Genomic DNA, 19,757 nt, shown 5'->3' with positions numbered 1-19,757 from the left:
TGAGCATAAGTTTTTGTGAGCTACAGCTCACTTCATCGGATGCAGGAACCTGGGATCCTGACCAGTATGACCTCCCCTTCGTGAATTATTAAACCTAGTCTGTCACTTTTGTTGACGCTGTACCCCATTACAGCATGGAACCAATGAAAAGTAAAGCAAATACCATTCTCTCCTAGCAACGAAGTCAGCAGTTAAACTGTCTGAACTATACAGTACCTAGCCCAGACTAAACAACATGACTCATAGTCCCACTCTTATGGCTGTTTTGAAATCTATTTATTTTAAAAATTATTGTGGTTTGTTTAGTGCAGAAGCTACAAGCTCAAGCAAGGATGCTTTCCACACAATGCTTGAAGCAAGTATTACATTCTCTCCAAAAACCTAAATTTAAGCAGCCTTCCAGTCAGAATGCCAGTTCCTTTACTCATCCACTCCCTCAAAACCTAAGAACTGCATAGACACCTCACCCTCCACACTACCCTTACTTTATGCCCCTTCACATTAAACACAATTGTGGGTGTCCACATTCATGAGGAGCACACAGGTTCCTCACCAAAGAGGATACTCAGAGTTGACAGGTCAGAAGTTTTACAGCCACATACAAAATCCAATTTCTTAAATGAAAGAATCAAAAAGTTATCAAGAAGGGATGAACAAAATTAAAATTCTAACCCAGGCTAGGTGGCTCAACAAGTAGTAAGTAAAACTGCTAAGTCTGTTAGGATCTCCGGGACATGAGACTTAGATCCTTGTCCATTTCTTTATCTTACCTGAATAAGAACACTGCAAGCAAGGAGTGTGGAAGTTTAACATGTGTTGCATGCATGGGCTTCTACAAGTCTAGCACTTTTAGTTGTTAACGTATGGCCCAACTCAGGAACTGAGGTTTTAAAGAGTGGAATTGTCCTCTCTCGGGAAGGGCAAATAATTTTCTCAATATCCAAAGACTACAACTTTAATCACATCAGCCGACCTAGTTACAAATACCTTATCCCAGATACAACACGGTTAAAGTTTGTAGTGTGGACAGGACCCAATCACATCCCAATAAAGATGCAAGAGCCTTGAGCAACCCAAAGGTTTGGCGTGGTTGCAGGAACATAGTTTGCAAGTTGACTACAAATCTTAACTGTTGTAACCATGTCCCTTGTCTCAGTTGCAATTATAGTGAAAATGAAAGCTTAGATTATTTTTTTAAATGAGTTAGGGGGACAGAGAAAGTTGTGACGTGTCTACTTTAAAGTGCACTGTCAATATTCTAAATTTAGAAAAGAATTACGGGGAACTGAAGGGACTATTCAGGTGCAGTTCTGACTTTGAAAAAAGGGACTACAAAAAGGGCTTTTTTTATTCAATGGATCTAGAATGCATCCCAGGTCATAGCTACTTATTTCAGTGACATATTCACTACCTTTTACTTCTTTGGCCACTGTGCAATGTTCACACCCCTTTGGAGGTGAGCTGAATTCCTTCTTGGCTTACACTCTAGCAACAAGATCGTTAACTAGATTCCACTTGCAGAATATTTTCCCTGAGGTGAGATATGCTTAGGTAAGTACCTCAATTGCACTTTTACTACACTTATACTGCACCTCAGCTGGGACAGGGTTGTTGTTGATAAAGTTCAATCTGAGGGAGAGGGGGAACAAGAGACACACACTCAGCTTGATTCAGATCTCAGGGTGAGTTTACATGGCTGGGAATTACAATAAAAACAATTTATAAACTGAGAAAAAGTAATATGGAACTACTAATGGACAAATATGGAAACCCATAAAGATGTTTAAGAGTCACATTTTGAAGCAAAACCACACTTTAAGGAGATCTAGAACTCTAATTTTTAGCCACTGGTTCTAATTCAATCAAAATTAGGAGTTATTAATAACACCGATTATTTTTTATTCTTTTATTTACTTCTTTCATTTACAGTAGCAGACATAGATCTTATTAAAGATTAGGGCCCTCAGTGTGCTAGGTCCTGCACACAAACAGAGGAGGAATTGTTAGCTGGATAGTCAATCTGAAATTAGTGGGCTCAATCTAGTTGCTAATGGAGAAGTGTCTACATTACAGTAAACACATCTTATTTACATCTTGCTTGTAGTCTCAAGAGCGATGCCAAAGATTTGCAGAGGCATGGAGACTTTGATTTCATAGATATAGTATCTCCAGGTCAGAACTCCAGCACATTTAGCAGAAAGTAATATGTGGGAAGCTTGACATGATGATGTTCATGCTGTGCCTTTTTGTGCCAATAAGTAAAATGAATCTCCAAGTTGGCTAAGGTTGCAAAACTGTAGTTTCACAGTCTTAGAGTATGTCTACACTAGGAGCAGCTGTGCTGCTGTAGTGTAAGACACTTACTACAGTGATAGAAGGGGTTCTTTCATCCAGCTAGAAGTGTCTACACCAGAGTTTAGGTTGGCTTACATCAGAGGTCCCCAAACTGCAGGGCGCACACCCCTAGGGAGGTGCGGAGGAACGTTCAGGGGGGAAGGGCGAAGAGGGGCATGGCTGGGGCGAAGGAGCGCCCCACGGGGGGCAGGGAGGGAGCACCACCCTGCTCTGCTCGTGGCGCCAGCTGCTGGCCTTCCACCCAGGGCCCCAGCTGCTGGCCCCTGGCCTGGGGCCCTGGCTGCCGGCCCCAGCCTCTGCCCCCTTACCCCTGTCTGCATCTCCCCCCCACCCCAAGTCTTGGCTCCGAGGGGGGGGGGAAGAGAGAAAGGGGGGACATGGACAGGGGTAAGGGACAATGTGACCGTAAAAAGTTTGGGGACCACTGGCTTAAATACATCACATAGGGCATGAAATTCTTTACAGTTTGGAGCGATATAGTTAAGCTGACCTAACTATGTAGTGTGGACCAGTCCTTAGCCAACTTTACTTACCTACAACTGCCTCCTTAAAGTATTTCAGAAGTGCTGAAACACTGCACTCCTACACACATACACAGTTAGAGGATACACATACAGCTCACCAATATAAGGCTTTGCATATACTAAGGCCTGGTCTATACACAATTTTTGTACTAGTATAACTGTCAATTAGGGGTCTGGGTTTTTTTTAACCAATATAGTTACACTAGTACCGGTGTGTATGTAGTTATACTGGTATATATGTTTACCATGAAAATCATAGAAATTTAGAGCTGGAAGGAACCTCAAGAGATTATCTAGTCCATCTCCCAGCACTGAGGCAGGATTAAGTATACCTAGACCAGGGGTAGTCAGTAGGTGGACTGTGGGCCAAATCCAGATCACTAGACACTTTTGAATGGACCATGAATCTTTTAATTTACTTAATATAATTGTTACTGTAGTGTGAAAAATGTTTCTATGGAGACTGGACCTTGACTTTACATTGACCAAGAAATCTGGACCTTGCCAAAAAATAATGGACTACCCCTGACCTATACTATTCCTGACAAGGGTTTGTCTAATCTTTTCTTAAAAACCTCCAAGGACGAGGACCACACAATCTCCCTAGGTAAGTTGCTCCAGTGCTTACTATCCTTATAGTTAGAAAGTTTTTCCTAACATCCTACTTATATCTCCTTTGCTGCAAACTAAGGCAATTACTTCTTGTCCTACCCTCAGTGGACATGGCGAACAATTGATCACCATTGTGTTTTTAACAAACTCTTACATATTTGAAGATTTACTTATGTTCCCGCTCAGCCTTCTCTTTGCTAGACTAACTCTACCCAGTTTTTTCAACTATTCCAAGGTCATTTAAAAAAAAATAAAAAATTTCTTTTTGTTGTCCTCTTCTGGACTCTCACCAGTTTGTTCACATGTTTATTAAAAGTGTGATACCTAAAGCTGAACTCCAGCTAAGGCCTCACTAGTGCTGAGTGGAATACAACAATTACTTCCGTGTCTCATATACGACATTCCTGTTAACACATCCAGGATGATATCTGCCTTTTTCGCAACAGCATCACACCCTTGACTCATATTCAGTGTGATCCACTAGAACCTTTTTGCCTGCAGCAGTGCTGCCTAGACAATTATTCCCAATTTTGTATGCATCTGAGTTTTCATTCATAAATGCAGTACTTTGCACTTGTCTTTATTAAATTTCATTTTATTGATTTCAGACCAATTTTCCAATTTATCAAGATCATTTTGAATTCTAATCCAGTTCTTCAAAGTACTTGCCATCTTCTCCCAGCTTGGTGTCATCCACAAATTTTATAAGCATACTTTCCACTCTATTATCCAAGTCATTAATGAAAATATTGACTAGTACTGGATCCAGGATACACCCATGCAAGATCACACTTTGTATGTCCTTAATTTAACAACAAATAACTGATAAATACTCTTTAATTATTGGCTATAGTAATTTAGTTTAGACCAAATTTCCCTAATTTGCTTAGAAAAATGTCATGTTGGTCTGTGCCAAAAGCCTTACTAAAATCCAGATATATCACATCTGCTGCTTCCCCATAGTCACTAGGCCAATACTCCCAAAGAAAGAAGTTAAATTGCTTTGGCATGGTTTGTTCTTGACAAATCCATGTTGGCTATTACTTAGCACCTTTTTATCCCCTATGTTTAAACAAGTTAATTGTTTAATAATTTGTTCCAGTATCTTTATGCTTATTCCCCATCCGATATGGCAGTAAGCTATACCAGTGTAAGTACATTTAATTAATACTCCTGGGGGAATTCTGCGTCACGATTCATGTCTGACAAGGATGGTGAGAGAGACTGTGAAATGCTCAGGGAAATAGAGAAGCTATTAAAATAAAAAACTCAATAATAATAATGGGGGATTTCATTTATCCCCATATTGACTGGGTACATCTCACCTCAGGACGGGATGCAGAGAAAGTTCCTTGACACCTTAAATGACTGCTTCTTGGAGCAGCTGGTCCTGGAATCCACCAGAGAAGAGGCAATTCTTGATTTAGTCCTAAGTGGAGCACAGGATCTGGTCCAAGAGGTGAATATAGCTGGACCACTCGGTAACAGTGACCATAATATAATTAAATTTAATATCTCTGTGACAGGAAAAACACCACAGCGGCCCAACACTGTAGCATTTAGTTTCAGAAAGGGGAACTACACAAAAATGAGGAGGTTAGTTAAACAGAAATTAAAGGGTACAGTCCCAAAAGTGAAATCTCTACAAGTTACGTGGAAATTTTTTAAAGACACCATAATAGTGGATCAACTTAAATATATACCCCAAATTAAAAAATATAGTAAGAAAACAGGAAAAAAAAAAAAAGAAAGAAAAGAGCCACTGTGGCTAAACAACAAAGTAAAAGAAACAGTGAGAGGCAAAAAGGCATCCTTTAAAAAGTGGAAGTTAAATTCTAGTGAGGAAAATAGAAAGGAGCATAAACACTGGAAAATGAAGTGTAAAAATACAATTAGGAAGGCCAAAAGAGAATTTGAGGAACAGTTAGCCAAAGACTCAAAAAGTAATAGCAAATTTTTTTTTTTTTTAAGTACATCAGAAGCAGGAAGCCTGCTAAACAATCAGTGGGGCCACTGGACGATCAAGCTGCAAAAGGAGAACTCAAGGATGATAAGGCCATTGCGGAGAAACTAAATGAATTCTTTGCATCAGACATCACAGCTGAGGATGTGAATGAGATTCCCAAACCTGAGCCATTCTTTTTAGGTGACAGATCTGAGGAACTGTCCCAGATTGAGGTGTCATTAGAGGAGGTTTTGGAACAAATTGATAAATTAAACAGCAATAAGTCACCAGGACCAGATGGTATTCACTCAAGAGTTCTGAAGGACTTCAAATATGCAGAACTACTAACTGTAGCCTGTAACCTATCATTTAAATCAGCTTCTGTACCAGATGACTGGAGTATAGCTAATGTGACGCCAATTTTTAAAAAGGTCTCCAAAGGTGATCCCGGCAATTACAGGCCTGTAAACCTGACTTCAGTACTGGCCAAACTGGTTGAAACTATAATAAAGAACAATATTGTCAAACAAACATAATTTGTTGAGGAAGAGTCAACATGGTTTTAGTAAAGGGAAATCATGCCTTACCAATCTGCTAGAATTCTTTGAGGGGGTCAACAAGCATGTGCACCAAGGGGATCCAGTGGATATAATGTATTTAGATTTTCAGAAAGCCTTTAACAAGGTCCCTCACCAAAGGCTCTTACGCAAAGTAAGCTGCCACAGGATAAGAGGGAAGGTGCTCTCATGGACTGATAACTGGTTAAAAGATAGGAAACAAAGGGTCGGCATAAATGGTCAGTTTTCAAAAGGGAGAGAGGTATATAGTGGTGTCCCCCAGGGGTCTGTTCTGGGACCAGTCCTATTCAACATATTCATAAATGATCTGGAAAAAGGGGTAAATAGTGAGGTGGCAAAATTTGCAGATGATACAAAATTACTAAAGATAGTCAAGACCCAGGCAGACTGCGAAGAGCTACAAAAGGATCTTTCAAAACTGGGTGACTGGGCAACAAAATGGCAGATGAAATTTAATGTTGATAAATGCAAAGTAATGCACATTGGAAAGCATAATCCCAACTATACATATACAATGATGGGGTCTAAATTAGCTGTTACCACTCAAGAAAGAGATCTAGGAGTCATTGTGGATAGTTCTCTGAAAACATCCACTCAATGTGCTGCGGCAGTCAAAAAAGCAAACACAATGCTGGGAATAATTAAGAAAGGGATAGATAATAGGACAGAAAATATCATGTTGCCTCTATATAAATCAATGGTACACCCACATCTTGAATACTCTGTGCACATGTGGTCGCTCCATCTCAAAAAAAGATATATTGGATTTGGAAAAGGTTCAGAAGAGGGCACCAAAAATGATTAGGGATTAGGCTTCCGTATTAGGAGAGATTAATAAGGCTGGGACTTTTTATCTTGGAAAAGAGACAGCTAAGGGGAGATATGATTGAAGTCTATAAAATCATGGCTGGTGTAGAGAAAGTAGATAAGGAAGTGTTGTTTACTACTTCTCATAACACAAGAACTAGGGGTCACCAAATGAAATTAATAGGCAGCAGGTTTAAAACAAATAAAAGGAAGTATTTCTTCACACAACGCAGTCAACTCCTTGCCAGAGCATGTTGTGAAGGCCAAGACCATATCAGGGTTCAAAAAGAACTAGATAAATTCATGGAGGATCGGTCCATCAATGGCTATTAGCCAGGGTGGGTAGGAATGGTGTCCCTAGCCTCTGTTTGCCAGAAGCTGGGAATGAGCGACAGGTGATGATTACCTATTCTGTTCATCCCCTCAGGGGCACCTGACACTGGCCACTGTTGGAGGACAGGATACTGGGCTAGATGGACCATCGGTCTGACCCAGTAAGGCCATTCTTATGTTCTCCCCACAGATTTAATTCCCAGCAAAAAATGACAGGGAAGAAAAGGGAAGCTGCACTGGGGGGAGGGGAAAGGCTGGGGACGCCTATGGTCATAGTTTGGGGGGGCAGGGGGCATTGCCCCCCAGAGGTGAGGGATGGGGGGGCATACGGGGTGCCCCGCCCCCCATTTCTGCTATCCAAAGCTGCCTGGGTGAAGCAGGGTGCCGCTCAGCTCCACTGACTCTACAGCTTGATGTCACCTCCTGCATCCTAGTGCTGGCCATGCTCCCCTCTGTGTGTGCTGGGAACCATCCAGTTTTCTGGACAAGGGGAGGGAACGTGGGCAGGGGGGCAGAGAAAATGGGAGAAGAGGATGGGATGAAGAGGCAGTGAGGAAGGAAGGGGGTGGGATAGGGCAGGGGGAGGAGAATGTGGGAGTGAGGGGAGGTGGATAGGGTCAGGGGACAGTGGTGAGAGGAAGGGGGAGGAGATGGGAAACAGAAAGGAATTGGAGGGAGAATCAGGAGCCTGGCATGCAGCATCCCCTCAGCAGCAGCTGAAGCTCCCCTGTTAAGCAGACCCATTGAACACCCACCCCACCAAGCCATACTCCCCCAGCACCCAGACCCTGCACGTAACGCCCCCCCCCGCTGAGTCCCATCCTCCTACATCCAGACTCCCCCCCCCCCCCCCCCGCAGCTGAGCCCCAACCACCCTGGACCCCCCTGCAGAGTCCCATTGCCCCTGCACCTAGAACCCCACAACAAGCCTGTCCATCCAGATCCCCCCCGCACCCAGTTTGGTCCACATAGAACCTTCTCACCCCACACCAAGCCCCTCTACACTTGGCTCATGCTGGGCTGAGGCGGCCTGCCCACAACTGGTACACCTGGCACAGAAGGGGAAGGCCCTGGGCTGTTTCTGGGGCAGGTCTGGCCCGGCCCTTGTGCTATGTCAGGATTGGGTGCAGCCTCACCACTGAGTTCCGGGGGGGGGGAGGGGGCTGCAGGGTGATCTTCCACCTCTGTGCAGGCAGCAGCCTGTGCTCCTCAGTCCTCACTGCCATGCAGGAGCCTCCACATTAAAAATTATCCACAATAAATAAAATATTGTGCACAGAATTTTTATTTTTTGGCATAGAATTCCCTCAGGAGTGCAGTATATTGCACCCCTTGTACTAATTTAATTAAACTGATAAAATTAAAATGGAACAACCTGTATGTAGAGACACAAGCCTTTTCTTAAAATTCTCCACCACTGCAGCAACTAACTACTGGAACATGAGCGTAGTCTGGCTGCCTGACAGAGATATTTATCCACATCATCTAGACCTGTTGTGACAAATTTCAGGAAAAGAAGGGGATATTGGGGGGGACAGGGACCTTAAAGTGCTGAGAATTTTTCAATACATCTGGTCTATTTTAACCCCTCCCCTGTAAGTGCTCTCTTTGTACGTGAGGGGCTGAGCTGCACACACTGCGATACTGAAAAATTGTACATCATAGCCAGGGACATCGCCAACATCAAGACATCAGTCTATTGCTTTTATACCCTAGGGCTACAATTAACACCCGAGATTAAAATACCGTAATGAACTAAACCAAGCCAAGCCATTCCCGAGTGCAATGAGTTTATTTGCTGCCCTGCACCGCGCTCTGCACAGCCAGTGGCCCTGCCCGTCGGGAGAGGCCATTGCCGAGCCTGACTGGGGAGGTTTTCCACACAAAGAAGGGGGGAGGGGCAGGGAAACATTTAACGGGGATGCGATGGTAGCGTCTGCTGGGGCGGGGTGAGCGGGGGGGTGTCCCGGTGCTGCTGGCCGGGACCGTCAGCGGCATCCACGACGGATGAGCCCGGGGCGCTTCACTCGATACCAACGGGGAGCAAGAGCCCAGACACCAGCCCCGCGAAACCCCCGTGACCCCGCCCCCCGAGCCACTCCGCCCGCGCACCTCTCTCCCCGGGTCTCACCTGCCCCCGCGGGGCCCGGCCCGGTCCCCCGCGCTCTCCATCCTCACCCCCGCCGTTGCTATGGGATCCTGGCCACTCGCGCTTAGCCCCGGCCGTCGCCGCTGCCCTTAGCAACCGCACCCGACACTGAGGCGCGGCGCCATTGGCCGAAGACGCAACACCAGGAGCGTTCATTGGCTGGTGCCTGGAAGGGGTGGGGTAAATCCGCGCATGCCTATTGCAGGGTGGTGGTAGGACCACCCCCACTTGGCTCGTGCCCGGCACTCCGGTGGCTGCTGTGCAGCGGAGGCTCCGACGAGGCGGAGCTGTGGGGGTAGCTCAATGGCCGCGCGGGGCGGGGCAAACAGGGCTGGACCCAGAGACGCCAGCGTGGGCTTACTCACCCCGGCTGGAGCAGGGTGCGAAAAGCGCATCCCACCCCTACCAAGAGAGTAGGGCCCAGGCGGGCGTAGGGAGGGTCTGGAAACCCAAGACGAGGAGCAGGGAGGAAGGAAACGTCCGGGGCTGGGTATAGAAAGTCTCTTGGAGACTAGGAACCTCTCAGCCACGCCCCCACCCATCACGATCCAGTGCAGACTGATCTTCAGGCGGGCTGGCGGGGAGAGAGCCTCTCTCTGCAGCACCAAGCAGTCTTAGCCTACAGTATAAGTCCTGGTTCTTCTCTTTATCCTGGCACTGATCTCCCAGCTAGGTTTAGCAATGCCCGTTGCTTTTGGAGCCAGCAAAAAGGGATTTCAGTTATTGTGCCCCTCAAGTCAAAGGCAGCCTGTCCTATTCCAAAGGGATCAGCACTGACTGGGATCAGCAGTTACAGTCTTAACTAGGATGTCACTTGGGCTCAGCATCCCCTTCTCCCTCAGGTATCTCATCAGGTGAGACCGTTTTCTCCATGTTACCTTCACTCCATACTCATGCTCTGGGGTATCCTTGACCAGTACAGATGTTGGCTCAAGGCTCTCAGTGGTATCAGCACAGAGATCAAGGCCACTGTGTGGATTTGGAGAGAGGGTGTTCATCTGTGGTAAAGTACCATTGCATCCATAGCTTCTCACAGAGGGCAGCTCTGGAGTCCGTAGATCTGGTGGACTGAAAACATCTGGCTCAGCATCCTGGTTAGGAAACTGAGAGGCCCCTTTTCCACAGCTCCTAGGCTTGCCCACTGAGGTACTGGGCTTTGCTGCAGTGCCCCTCTTTGGCTGGATATGGCATGTCTTTGCACAATTCCCTGGGTTACCACAAGAGTCTGAGTACCCTATTGCTCCAGCATAGGAGTGTGCCTGTGAAACCTCAAACATTAAAGGAGGAAATTTGCAGACTGTGTGTTTCCGACACACACCTCCCACATTGAGGAAACCACGACTATCATCCCAGCTCTGGAAGCTGCGGGCAACATGGTGCTGCTTCTGACATCTCTTGGAGCCTGCTGACACAGTGCTTTCAAACTGTGGCGACACCTGAGGGGCCAAACAGAGATGATGAAAAACTGTTTTCCTTCAGAGAGGGTGACTCATCATACCCCCTACTTCCTTCACAAGGCAACCACTATCTACCCTACTCCCCACCCCTGCTGCATGTCTTTCTTGGTTTGAGAGCTGCCATTTTATTACTTTCTTGGCAGGAAGTCCAGTGTAATGACTGGAAAGGAAAATCACACTATCCAAATGAGTGAGAAAAACAGAAAGCTCACATATGCCTTAAAAGTACAAATCTACTCTGAAAAGTGACTATATATAAATGCACCTCCTTCCCTAGATATATTCAAAGTCTTGTTTGCTTATTTCAGTGATAAACTAAATCAACTGCTATGTCAATCTCTTATCCCCGCAGAATCACAGTTCAAAGAGTGATTCTGTTCCTTCCTGTGCATCAACAAAATTGTTTACAAAATTTCAATGAGTTCCACGGAGGCTGTACTGGTTTCTCTAAGGGCAGAATTTGATTTGCAGGACCTCTAATACAGATGATGATGCATAAGTAGTAGAGAACCATCTAGATTCTTGGATCCCAGATTGAGGTTGCAAGACTGTCAGTGTCACACACACACACACACACACAAGTCTTACTGATAAAGTGATCCGATTTGCATATTTATATCTGTGGCACTCCAGGACTTTCACTGCACTGTAGCAGTGTCCACATGGGATGTTAGTGCGCAGCAAGCTACTGAACTCTAAGATTATATTATAAAAGGTAAACAACAACTTTGTAAGTCTCCAGTCTCTGTCATGCATTCAGATCCTGAACATTTCCTAAGTCAAACAGAAAAAAATGGCAGATCCCAGTTCCACTGTTTATTAAAGTATTATGATAGATAGAATTTATTTATTCTCAAAAATGAGTCCCACAATCTTTCCTATTAGCTCCCTTTCATTACAGGGTTCTGATTGAAACTTTCCATTTCCTAATATATCTCACTTTCTCCTAGCACTGAGGGGAGCCCAGAAACCTGGGTACTAGTTGTGATTGTTGTGGAGTTGCTGTGTAATCAAAGAATACTGATAAGTAACCAAGTTATTGAGAGACTTTATATCATATATCTATACTGTTTAAATTCAGTGGGGACTGAACAGGAAGCCCACATAATGGCTCCCCAAATAAGAACATCCTGGCATACATTTGAAACAGGGAAGGCTATTGACTTTGAGGATCCTATCCTGTCTCCAGCGAAGCTGCAAGCCTTGTTTTGTCAGGCTGGGAGCCTGGAGATCACAAGGATACCAAACAGTTAAAAGCCCTATGAGGGGGAAGAGGTTGTCGGTTGCCAGAGGGTTGTCCAAGGAGACAAGCTGACAAAGAAAGACTCCGCTTAGGAGTCTTTAAGAAGTTAAATTTACCAAGATTCCCATGTGAAAGACACCTGGATGTCCACACAGTCTGTTTATTATTTTAAGATCTATTTTCTCTGAAATATTTTTGTTCAAAATAAATAATTTTAAAAGGCTGTTTGGTCCCAGAGGGAGGAAACTGCAAGTACTGAATATAAGGCAGACGTGGTGAGGAAATCACAGTTGATACACAGGGGATGGCTACTCAGGGCCCAGTCTAAGAGTGAGAAAATTGTGTGAGTCCGTTCCAAGAGAGGTGATGTCTCAAGGTCTGAGAACTAAGCAGCAGTGCACTCAAAAGAGACCAGGAGGGCCCAGGGGTTCCATTAGCCCAGTAACTGTGACACTACTTATTAAGTAAATACTCCTCAGACGTATCCAAATAAGTCCATTGTACATTTGGAAATTTTCCATTGTTCCAGATACACACAGATTCTACCTCCTCTCAGCAACCGTTTTACTCACTGTTTTAGAACCCATAGAGCTGACTGCCTGAAGCATGTTTAAAATGCTTTGCTTTAAAAAAAAAAAATCAACGTAAAGAAATTTAAAATCTAACAGAGATACTCCAGGTCTCTGGGGCTGGTGGAGTGTTTCATTCAAGTTTGAATCCTTGCTCCTTGGGGTTGCTTTGTTAAAAAGCTTTGAGACTTAAGTGTTGTTATTTAGCAGAGCTGCCTGAGGTGATGGCTTCTGCAAGGACAGGCAGCTCCCACTGAACAACTGCACGTTTGCTTAAAAAAAAATGTTATGTCATGATAAAAGTATCCTCGGACTGATTGACTAGAAACCTAATTGCCCCCTCAACAATATTTGGGTATGTTGGAAGAACTGTGTGGGGAAAAGCAGAGGATTAAACACACATAAAAATGGAAAGGAGGGCAGGATTAAGGTACATAGATTACTGCTTCAAAAATATGCTATCTAGATATTTGCACTATGCTCTTACCACAGTATCTGCCTGAAGCCTGCTTTATCACCCTGCCTTGAATTTCTAGTACAGAGAATCTATTTGCCAGTTTACTTCAGGCTCAACATTTTCTTTTGATTGAAACCAAGTAATATCACGTTAACAAAATTTAACAGAAAAACGGAAATTTTAATTTTGTTATTATCAAAAACCTGTTGGTTTTTTTTTTTTTTTAAGAGTTCATTGTGGTGTTGACAACCCAGAAAAAGAGCATTGACTTAAATGAAGCATAACAGTAAAGCTGAGCAGAGTTGTCCAATCGAGTGAAATGCAAGACATCAACAAAATGCATGAGCAGTGAAAAGTGAACATGATTAGTAAATACAATTATCTTGGTAGTGCCCCTTTATCATGTTGGAGAGGGGGTTATTGGTGTCTCAACTTGATAAGATAATTTTTCTAATCAGCTGTGTCTCTTGTTGTTCACTCTTGTTTGTAGTCTATGTAGCACTGCTAAAGCCTTTGAAAACAAACACATCCTCTCCCCACTTTCGCACAAGGCTTGATCTTCAAACAGATTCACACTGACCCCAGGCACGTACTAGTTTGTTTCCAAGCAATACACTGGCCTTTGGAGCAGACTGCATTTCTCACCAAGTGGCTGGCTAATATAAGAAGCAACCCCCTGCTCCTTACCACTCTGCATTTCTGGAAGTAGGCCTCATCACCTTACATCAAGTACTCTGCCTTTCAACCATATACATTACAAAGTATAACATCCATTTTAACCCAACATTTAACTCCATCCCACAGAGACCGGAGATTCTCTGTTTATTTGTGTAAATGCGACCACAGAAATGCAAGCTATCAAAACTGAGATTATTAAAAAATGCATATTAAATATGAGAACCACAGTTAAGATGCAGGCTCTATTTTGTATCATAGTTGAGCAGAAAGGTGTCACATTTAGTTGCTGGAGGGTTGAGAGCTACACCCCCAATTTGAAATAGTTGCTGTATTTTAAGTATCAAATCCAATACAGAATAAAACTAAAAAGTAAGTATTCTACTTTCCATTTCCAAGGTTTTCAGTTACCGTAAAAAACAAAAAGAATCTCCCTCATATATGGATCCCAACCTTTTCATGCCACCATGCTAGTTTACAAGACAGGGAACTCTGTTTTATCAGCTGGCAGCCACCATATCCCATTCAGATGCAAGCACTCCAATCTGCAATTCAACTTGGCCTGCTTGTGACTGCCAGACTGGGATTTCAAGCAACCCAAACACCATAACCAGCTAGAGAACACAAAAATGAATAAGGGGGTGTTTGCTATGCATGCCCAAGATCCAGTCCAAACAGCTCTTTGTTAAGATATGCAGAAGAATGCTGAGAACAATTGCTGTAAGAAACTAAAGGGAAGGAAACCTGCACCTACCCATGACATGGAGGCATTCTGGTCTAGAGGTTTGGTAGAAACATGTCTTGGGTTCTCAGCCAAAGGCAGTGGAGATCCATAGTGATGCATAGGCCCCTCTCTTGGGGTTTCAAGGAACTGCAGTTGTGCCTTGTGAGCCTGGTGGATGCATTTCTTCTTTGGAGGCATCAAAAGGTGTGAGAAAGTCACTAAGAAACCTCATGATGCCTGGTGGAGCCAGTTAGGGGAAGAGGAAAGAGATGACAAACTGCACCCAAATCTGCAGAAAGCAAACGGGGATGTGAAACCATCATACAAACTGGCAACATTTTTGTTTTTTGTTTTTTTTAAAGGGAACACACTTCTGATCAGTCTCAAAATTCTCAGAAAAAAAATTGTAATACAATTTGGAAATATACATGTTTTATAGTATATACACACACACAAAGCCATACTCCCATTGAGGACACAATCATTAGAGCTTTCTGGCTGCTATACAAGATATAGTCTGTAGTGCGCACCTCTCCACATAGACTTATTTTACTGGGGCATCCTCCGCACTGTGAATATATCCAGCGCCACCTTGCTGTTGGGAAGAGCTTCACTAAACAACATCAGCAGCATGGAACTGACACAATTCCTGCCAAATTCACTGCTGCAAGGAGATCTGTGTAGTGAATTAAACTGAACAGAATCTTGTTAGTTTACTGATTGCAAAGGTCTGAGCAACAGTAGAGGTGCTGTAGCTGTATCTACAAACTCCAGAAGATGGCACTGCATTTGGTTACATTTGCACTTTGTTCACATTTAGTTGATTTACTTTGCAACCATAAGGAGTAAAAGACTTCTTTAAACTAAAGTTTAAATGTAGTTGAAACATGTCTTAGGCCCCCCACTGTTGTCAGGGAAATCATCCTGACCCCCAGTGGCAAGTAGACTTTTCAAGGCAACATTTTTCACTGGAACACCAAACACATCCATATTTTAATTATAACTTGTAATGTGGGTTGCTCCTGAAAACCTCAGACAGAACTGGAGCTTCATGTGCTGGATACTGTACAAGCTCATTGGAAGACAGTCCTTGCCCCCTAAAGAATTTACAATCTAGTTTAAGTCAAGATGCAAGTAAGCTTTTCAAAATTAATAGGAGGGAGAATGAAGGCAACTGTAATAAGAATGAGTGTTTAAATAAACTGGCTATATTCTAATTGCCTTCTATGACGAAATAACTGGCTCTGTGGACGAGGGGAAAGCAGTGGACGTGTTATTCCTTGACTTTAGCAAAGCTTTTGACACGGTCTCCCACAGTATTCTTGCCAGCAAGTTAAAGAAGTATGGGCTGGACGAATGGACTATAAGATGGATAGAAAGTGGGCTAGATCATTGGGCTCAACGGGTAGTGATCAATGGCTCCACGTCTAGCTGGCAGCCGGTATCAAGCAGAGTGCCCTAAGGGTCGGTCCTGGGGCCGGTTTTGTTCAATATCTTCATAAATGATCTGGAGGATGGTGTGGATTGCACCCTCAGCAAGTTTGCAGATGACACTAAACTGGGAGGAGAGGTAGATACACTGGCGGGTAGGGATAGGATACAGAGGGCCCTAGACAAATTAGAGGATTGGGCCAAAAGAAATCTGATGAGGTTCAGCAAGGACAAGTGCAGAGTCCTGCACTTAGGACGGAAGAATCCCATGCACCGCTACAGACTAGGGACTGAATGGCTCGGCAGCAGTTCTGCAGAAAAGGACCTAGGGGTTACAGTGGATGAGAAGCTGGATATGAGTCAACAGTGTGCCGTTGTTGCCAAGAAGGCCAACGGCATTTTGGGATGTATAAGGAGGGGCATTGCCAGCAGATCGAGGGACATGATCGTTCCCCTCTATTTGACATTGGTGAGGCCTCATCTGGAGTACTGTGTCCAGTTTTGGGCCCCACACTACAAGAAGGATGTGAAAAAATTGGAAAGCGTCCAGCGGAGGGCAACAAAAATTATTAGGGGACTGGAGCACATGACTTATGAGGAGAGGCTGAGGGAACTGGGATTGTTTAGTCTGCGGAAGAGAAGAATGAGGGGGGATTTGATAGCTGCTTTCAACTACCTGAAAGGGGGTTCCAAAGAGGATGGATCTAGACTGTTCTCAGTGGTAGCAGATGACAGAACAAGGAGTAATGGTCTCAAGTTGCAGTGGGGGAGGTTTAGGTTGGATTAGGAAAAACTTTTTCACTAAGAGGGTGGTGAAGCACTGGAATGCGTTACCTAGGGAAGTGGTGGAATCTCCTTTCTTCGAGGTTTTCAAAGTCAGGCTTGACAAAGCCCTGGCTGGGATGATTTAGTTGGGGATTGGTCCTGCTGTGAGCAGGGGGTTGGACTAGATGATCTCCTGAGGTCCCTTCCAACCCTGATATTCTATGATTCTATTCCTCACATGATGGTTCCAAGTCAGCTATTTTTAAAGAATTGTTATACATTTCTTTAAAAATATATGAATTAGAACCAGCAAGTGATACATGAAGCCAGCTATATCAGAGAGTCACAGAATCAAAGAAATGTAGGGCTAGAAGGGACCTCAAGAAGTTATCAACTCCAACCCGACGATGAAGCAGGGCCAAGTAAACCCTAGTTCAGTGGTCTCCAAACTTTTTACACCCAAGATCACTTTTTGAATTTAAGGGCAATCTAACCCACCCCTTCCCCAAGGCCCTGCCCCACTCACTCCATCCCCCTCCCCCCGTCACTTGCTCTCCCCCACCTCACTCACTTTCACCAGGCTGGGGTAGGGACTCTGGGAGGGAGTTTGGGTGCAGGCTAGAGAACAATCAATCACCATCCTCTTTATAGAACCGTTAACATATTTGAAGACTTATCAGGTTCCCCCATCAAGTCTTCTTTTTTCAAGAACTAAACATGCCTCCTCCCCCCCCCCTTTTTAAATCTTTCCTCATAGGTCAGGTTTTCTAAACGTTTTATCATTATTGTTCCTCTCTTCTGGACTCTCTCCAATTTGTTCACAAACTTTCCTAAAGTGTGGTGTCTAGAACTGGACAAACTACTCAAGCTGAGGCCTCACCAATGCTGAGCAAAGTGGGACAATTACCTCCCCATGACTTGCATATGACACTCTTGTTGAGAGTCCCCAGAATATTAGCCTTTTTCCACAGCTGCATCACATTGTAGACTCATATTCAATTTGTGATCCACTGTAACCTTCAGCTCCTTTTCAGCAGTAATACCACCTAGCCAGTTATTCCCCATTTTGTAGTGGTACATTTGATTTTTCCTTTCTAAGCGAAATATTTCACACTTGTCTTAATTGTATTTCATCTTGGAGAATTCAGACCAATTCTACAATTAGTCAAGATTGTTTTAAATTCTAATCATGTCCTCCAGAGTGCTAGCAACCCCTCCCAGCATGGGGTCATCTGGCAGTTTTACAAGCCTACTCTCAACTCCATTAGCCAAGTCATTAATGAAAATATTCAATAGCACTAGACTCAGTTCTAATCCCATGGGACCCCCTAGAGACACCTTCCCAGCTTGACAGCAAACCATGGATAACTATTCTTTGGTTGCAAGGCTGCACTCATTTATGCACTCTATCTTATAATCATCTCATCTAGACCACATTTCCCTAGTTTGCTTATCAGAATGTCACATGGGACTAAAATGAAGATATATCACATCTATAGCTTCCTCCCTATCCACTACACCAGTAACCCTGTCAAAGAAAAAAGTGAAGTTGGTTTGGCATGATTGGTTCTTGGCAAATCCATGCTAGCTAGTCCTTATAACCCTATTATCCACCACATGCTTACAAATTGATTGCTTAATAAGTTTGTTCTAATATCTTTCCAGGTATTGAAATTAGACTGATGGGTTTATAATTCCCTAAGTCCTCTTTTTTAAAAAAAATAGGTATTATGTTTGCCCTTTTCCAATCCTCTGGGACTTTCCCTGGCCTCCAGGAATTCTCAAAGATAATTACTAACCATTCGGAGATTGGTTCAGCTAATGCCTTAAATACCATAAAATGAATACAACCTGCCAACCTGAATACATCTAGCTTATCTAAATATTCTTTAACCTGTTCTTTTCTTATTTTGGCTTGCATTCCTTCCCCCTTGTCTTTAATATTAATTATATTGGGTATCTGATCACCATTAACCTATCTGGTGAAGACTGTCGCAAACTGAGCAATACACCCATCAACTTTCTTAACGTTCAGTTATTAGTTCTCCTTCCCTCCTAAGTAAAAAACCTACACTTTCCTTTGTCTTTCTCTTACTGTATTTAAAGATCCACTTCTTATTGCCTTTGATGACCGTTGCTGGGGTGTGTGTATATACTTATATAGCCAGCTACTTTATACTCCCCCCACCCCCCAGTACTAGCTAGACACACACATACACACAAGCTGGTGAGGAGGGATTGCCACCCAGCTCCGCTCCAACCCAAGCCCCAGCTCTGCTCCCAGCCATAGCTCTGCTCCGCCACCCACAGTTGCAGCCCCGGCCCCCTTACCCTTGTCTGCACTCCTGCCGAGCCACAGCCCCACCGGCTCAGGAGTGGACGGGGCAAGAGGTGGGAGTGCAACCCTGCAAAGTTTGGAGACCACTGTTCTACATACACACACACAAGCCAGTGCTCTCTCTCCCCCCATGTCAGGGGTGGGCAAACTTTTTGGCCCAAGGGCCACATGTGGGTATGGAAATTGTATGGCAGGCCATGAATGCTCACGAAATTGGGGGTTGGGGTGTGGGAGGGGTGAAGGCTCTGGCTGGGAGAGTGGGGTCTGGGGTGGGGCTGGGGATAAGGGATTGTGGGTGCAGGAGGGTGCTCCGAGCTGGGACCAAGGGATTCAGAGGGCAGGAGGGGGATCAGGGCTGGAGGCTCCAGACAGCTTATCTCAAGCAGCTCATGGAAGCAGCGACATGTCCCTTCTCTGGCTCCTAGGTGGAGGCGCAGCCAGATGGCTCTGTGCGCTGCCCTGTCCGCAGGTGTTACCCCTGCAGTTCCCATTGGCCGGCAACCATGGCCAATGGGAGCTGCAGGGGCACTGGTTGGGGCAGGGGCAGTGTGCGGAACCCCTTGGTTGCCCCTACCCCTGGGAGCCAGAAGCGGGACACGCCGCTGCTTCCGGGAGCCACACGGAGCCAGGGCAGGCACAGAGTGGGACAAGCCCCGGACCCCGCTCCCCGGCGGGAGCTTCAGGGCCGGACGTGGCCCCGAGGCCAGTAGTTTGCCCACCCCGGCCCCGCCCCGCCCGAGCGGGCTTTTCTCACACACCAACCCAGCGGGCAGCTGACGACACCCGACACGCAGC

At 44.8% G+C, this 19,757-nt stretch overlaps 1 protein-coding gene across 1 annotated transcript in view; it reads right to left on the bottom strand.

Annotated features, from left to right (window-relative positions):
- TULP3 (TUB like protein 3) overlaps positions 1-10,064 on the bottom strand; it is an 81,076-nt gene extending 71,012 nt beyond the window's left edge. Inside the window, 2 exon segments of the mRNA XM_048823309.2 lie at positions 9,286-9,374; positions 9,376-10,064. Coding sequence (XP_048679266.1) covers positions 9,286-9,374; positions 9,376-9,459 — 173 coding nt within the window. The 5' untranslated portion in view covers positions 9,460-10,064.
- Between the last annotated feature and the right edge of the window lie 9,693 nt (positions 10,065-19,757).

The sequence above is a fragment of the Caretta caretta genome, chromosome 1, assembly GCF_965140235.1.
Source record: "Caretta caretta isolate rCarCar2 chromosome 1, rCarCar1.hap1, whole genome shotgun sequence".
NCBI classification, from domain to species: Eukaryota; Metazoa; Chordata; order Testudines; family Cheloniidae; genus Caretta; species Caretta caretta.
This window is presented reverse-complemented; position numbering and strand designations above follow the sequence as displayed.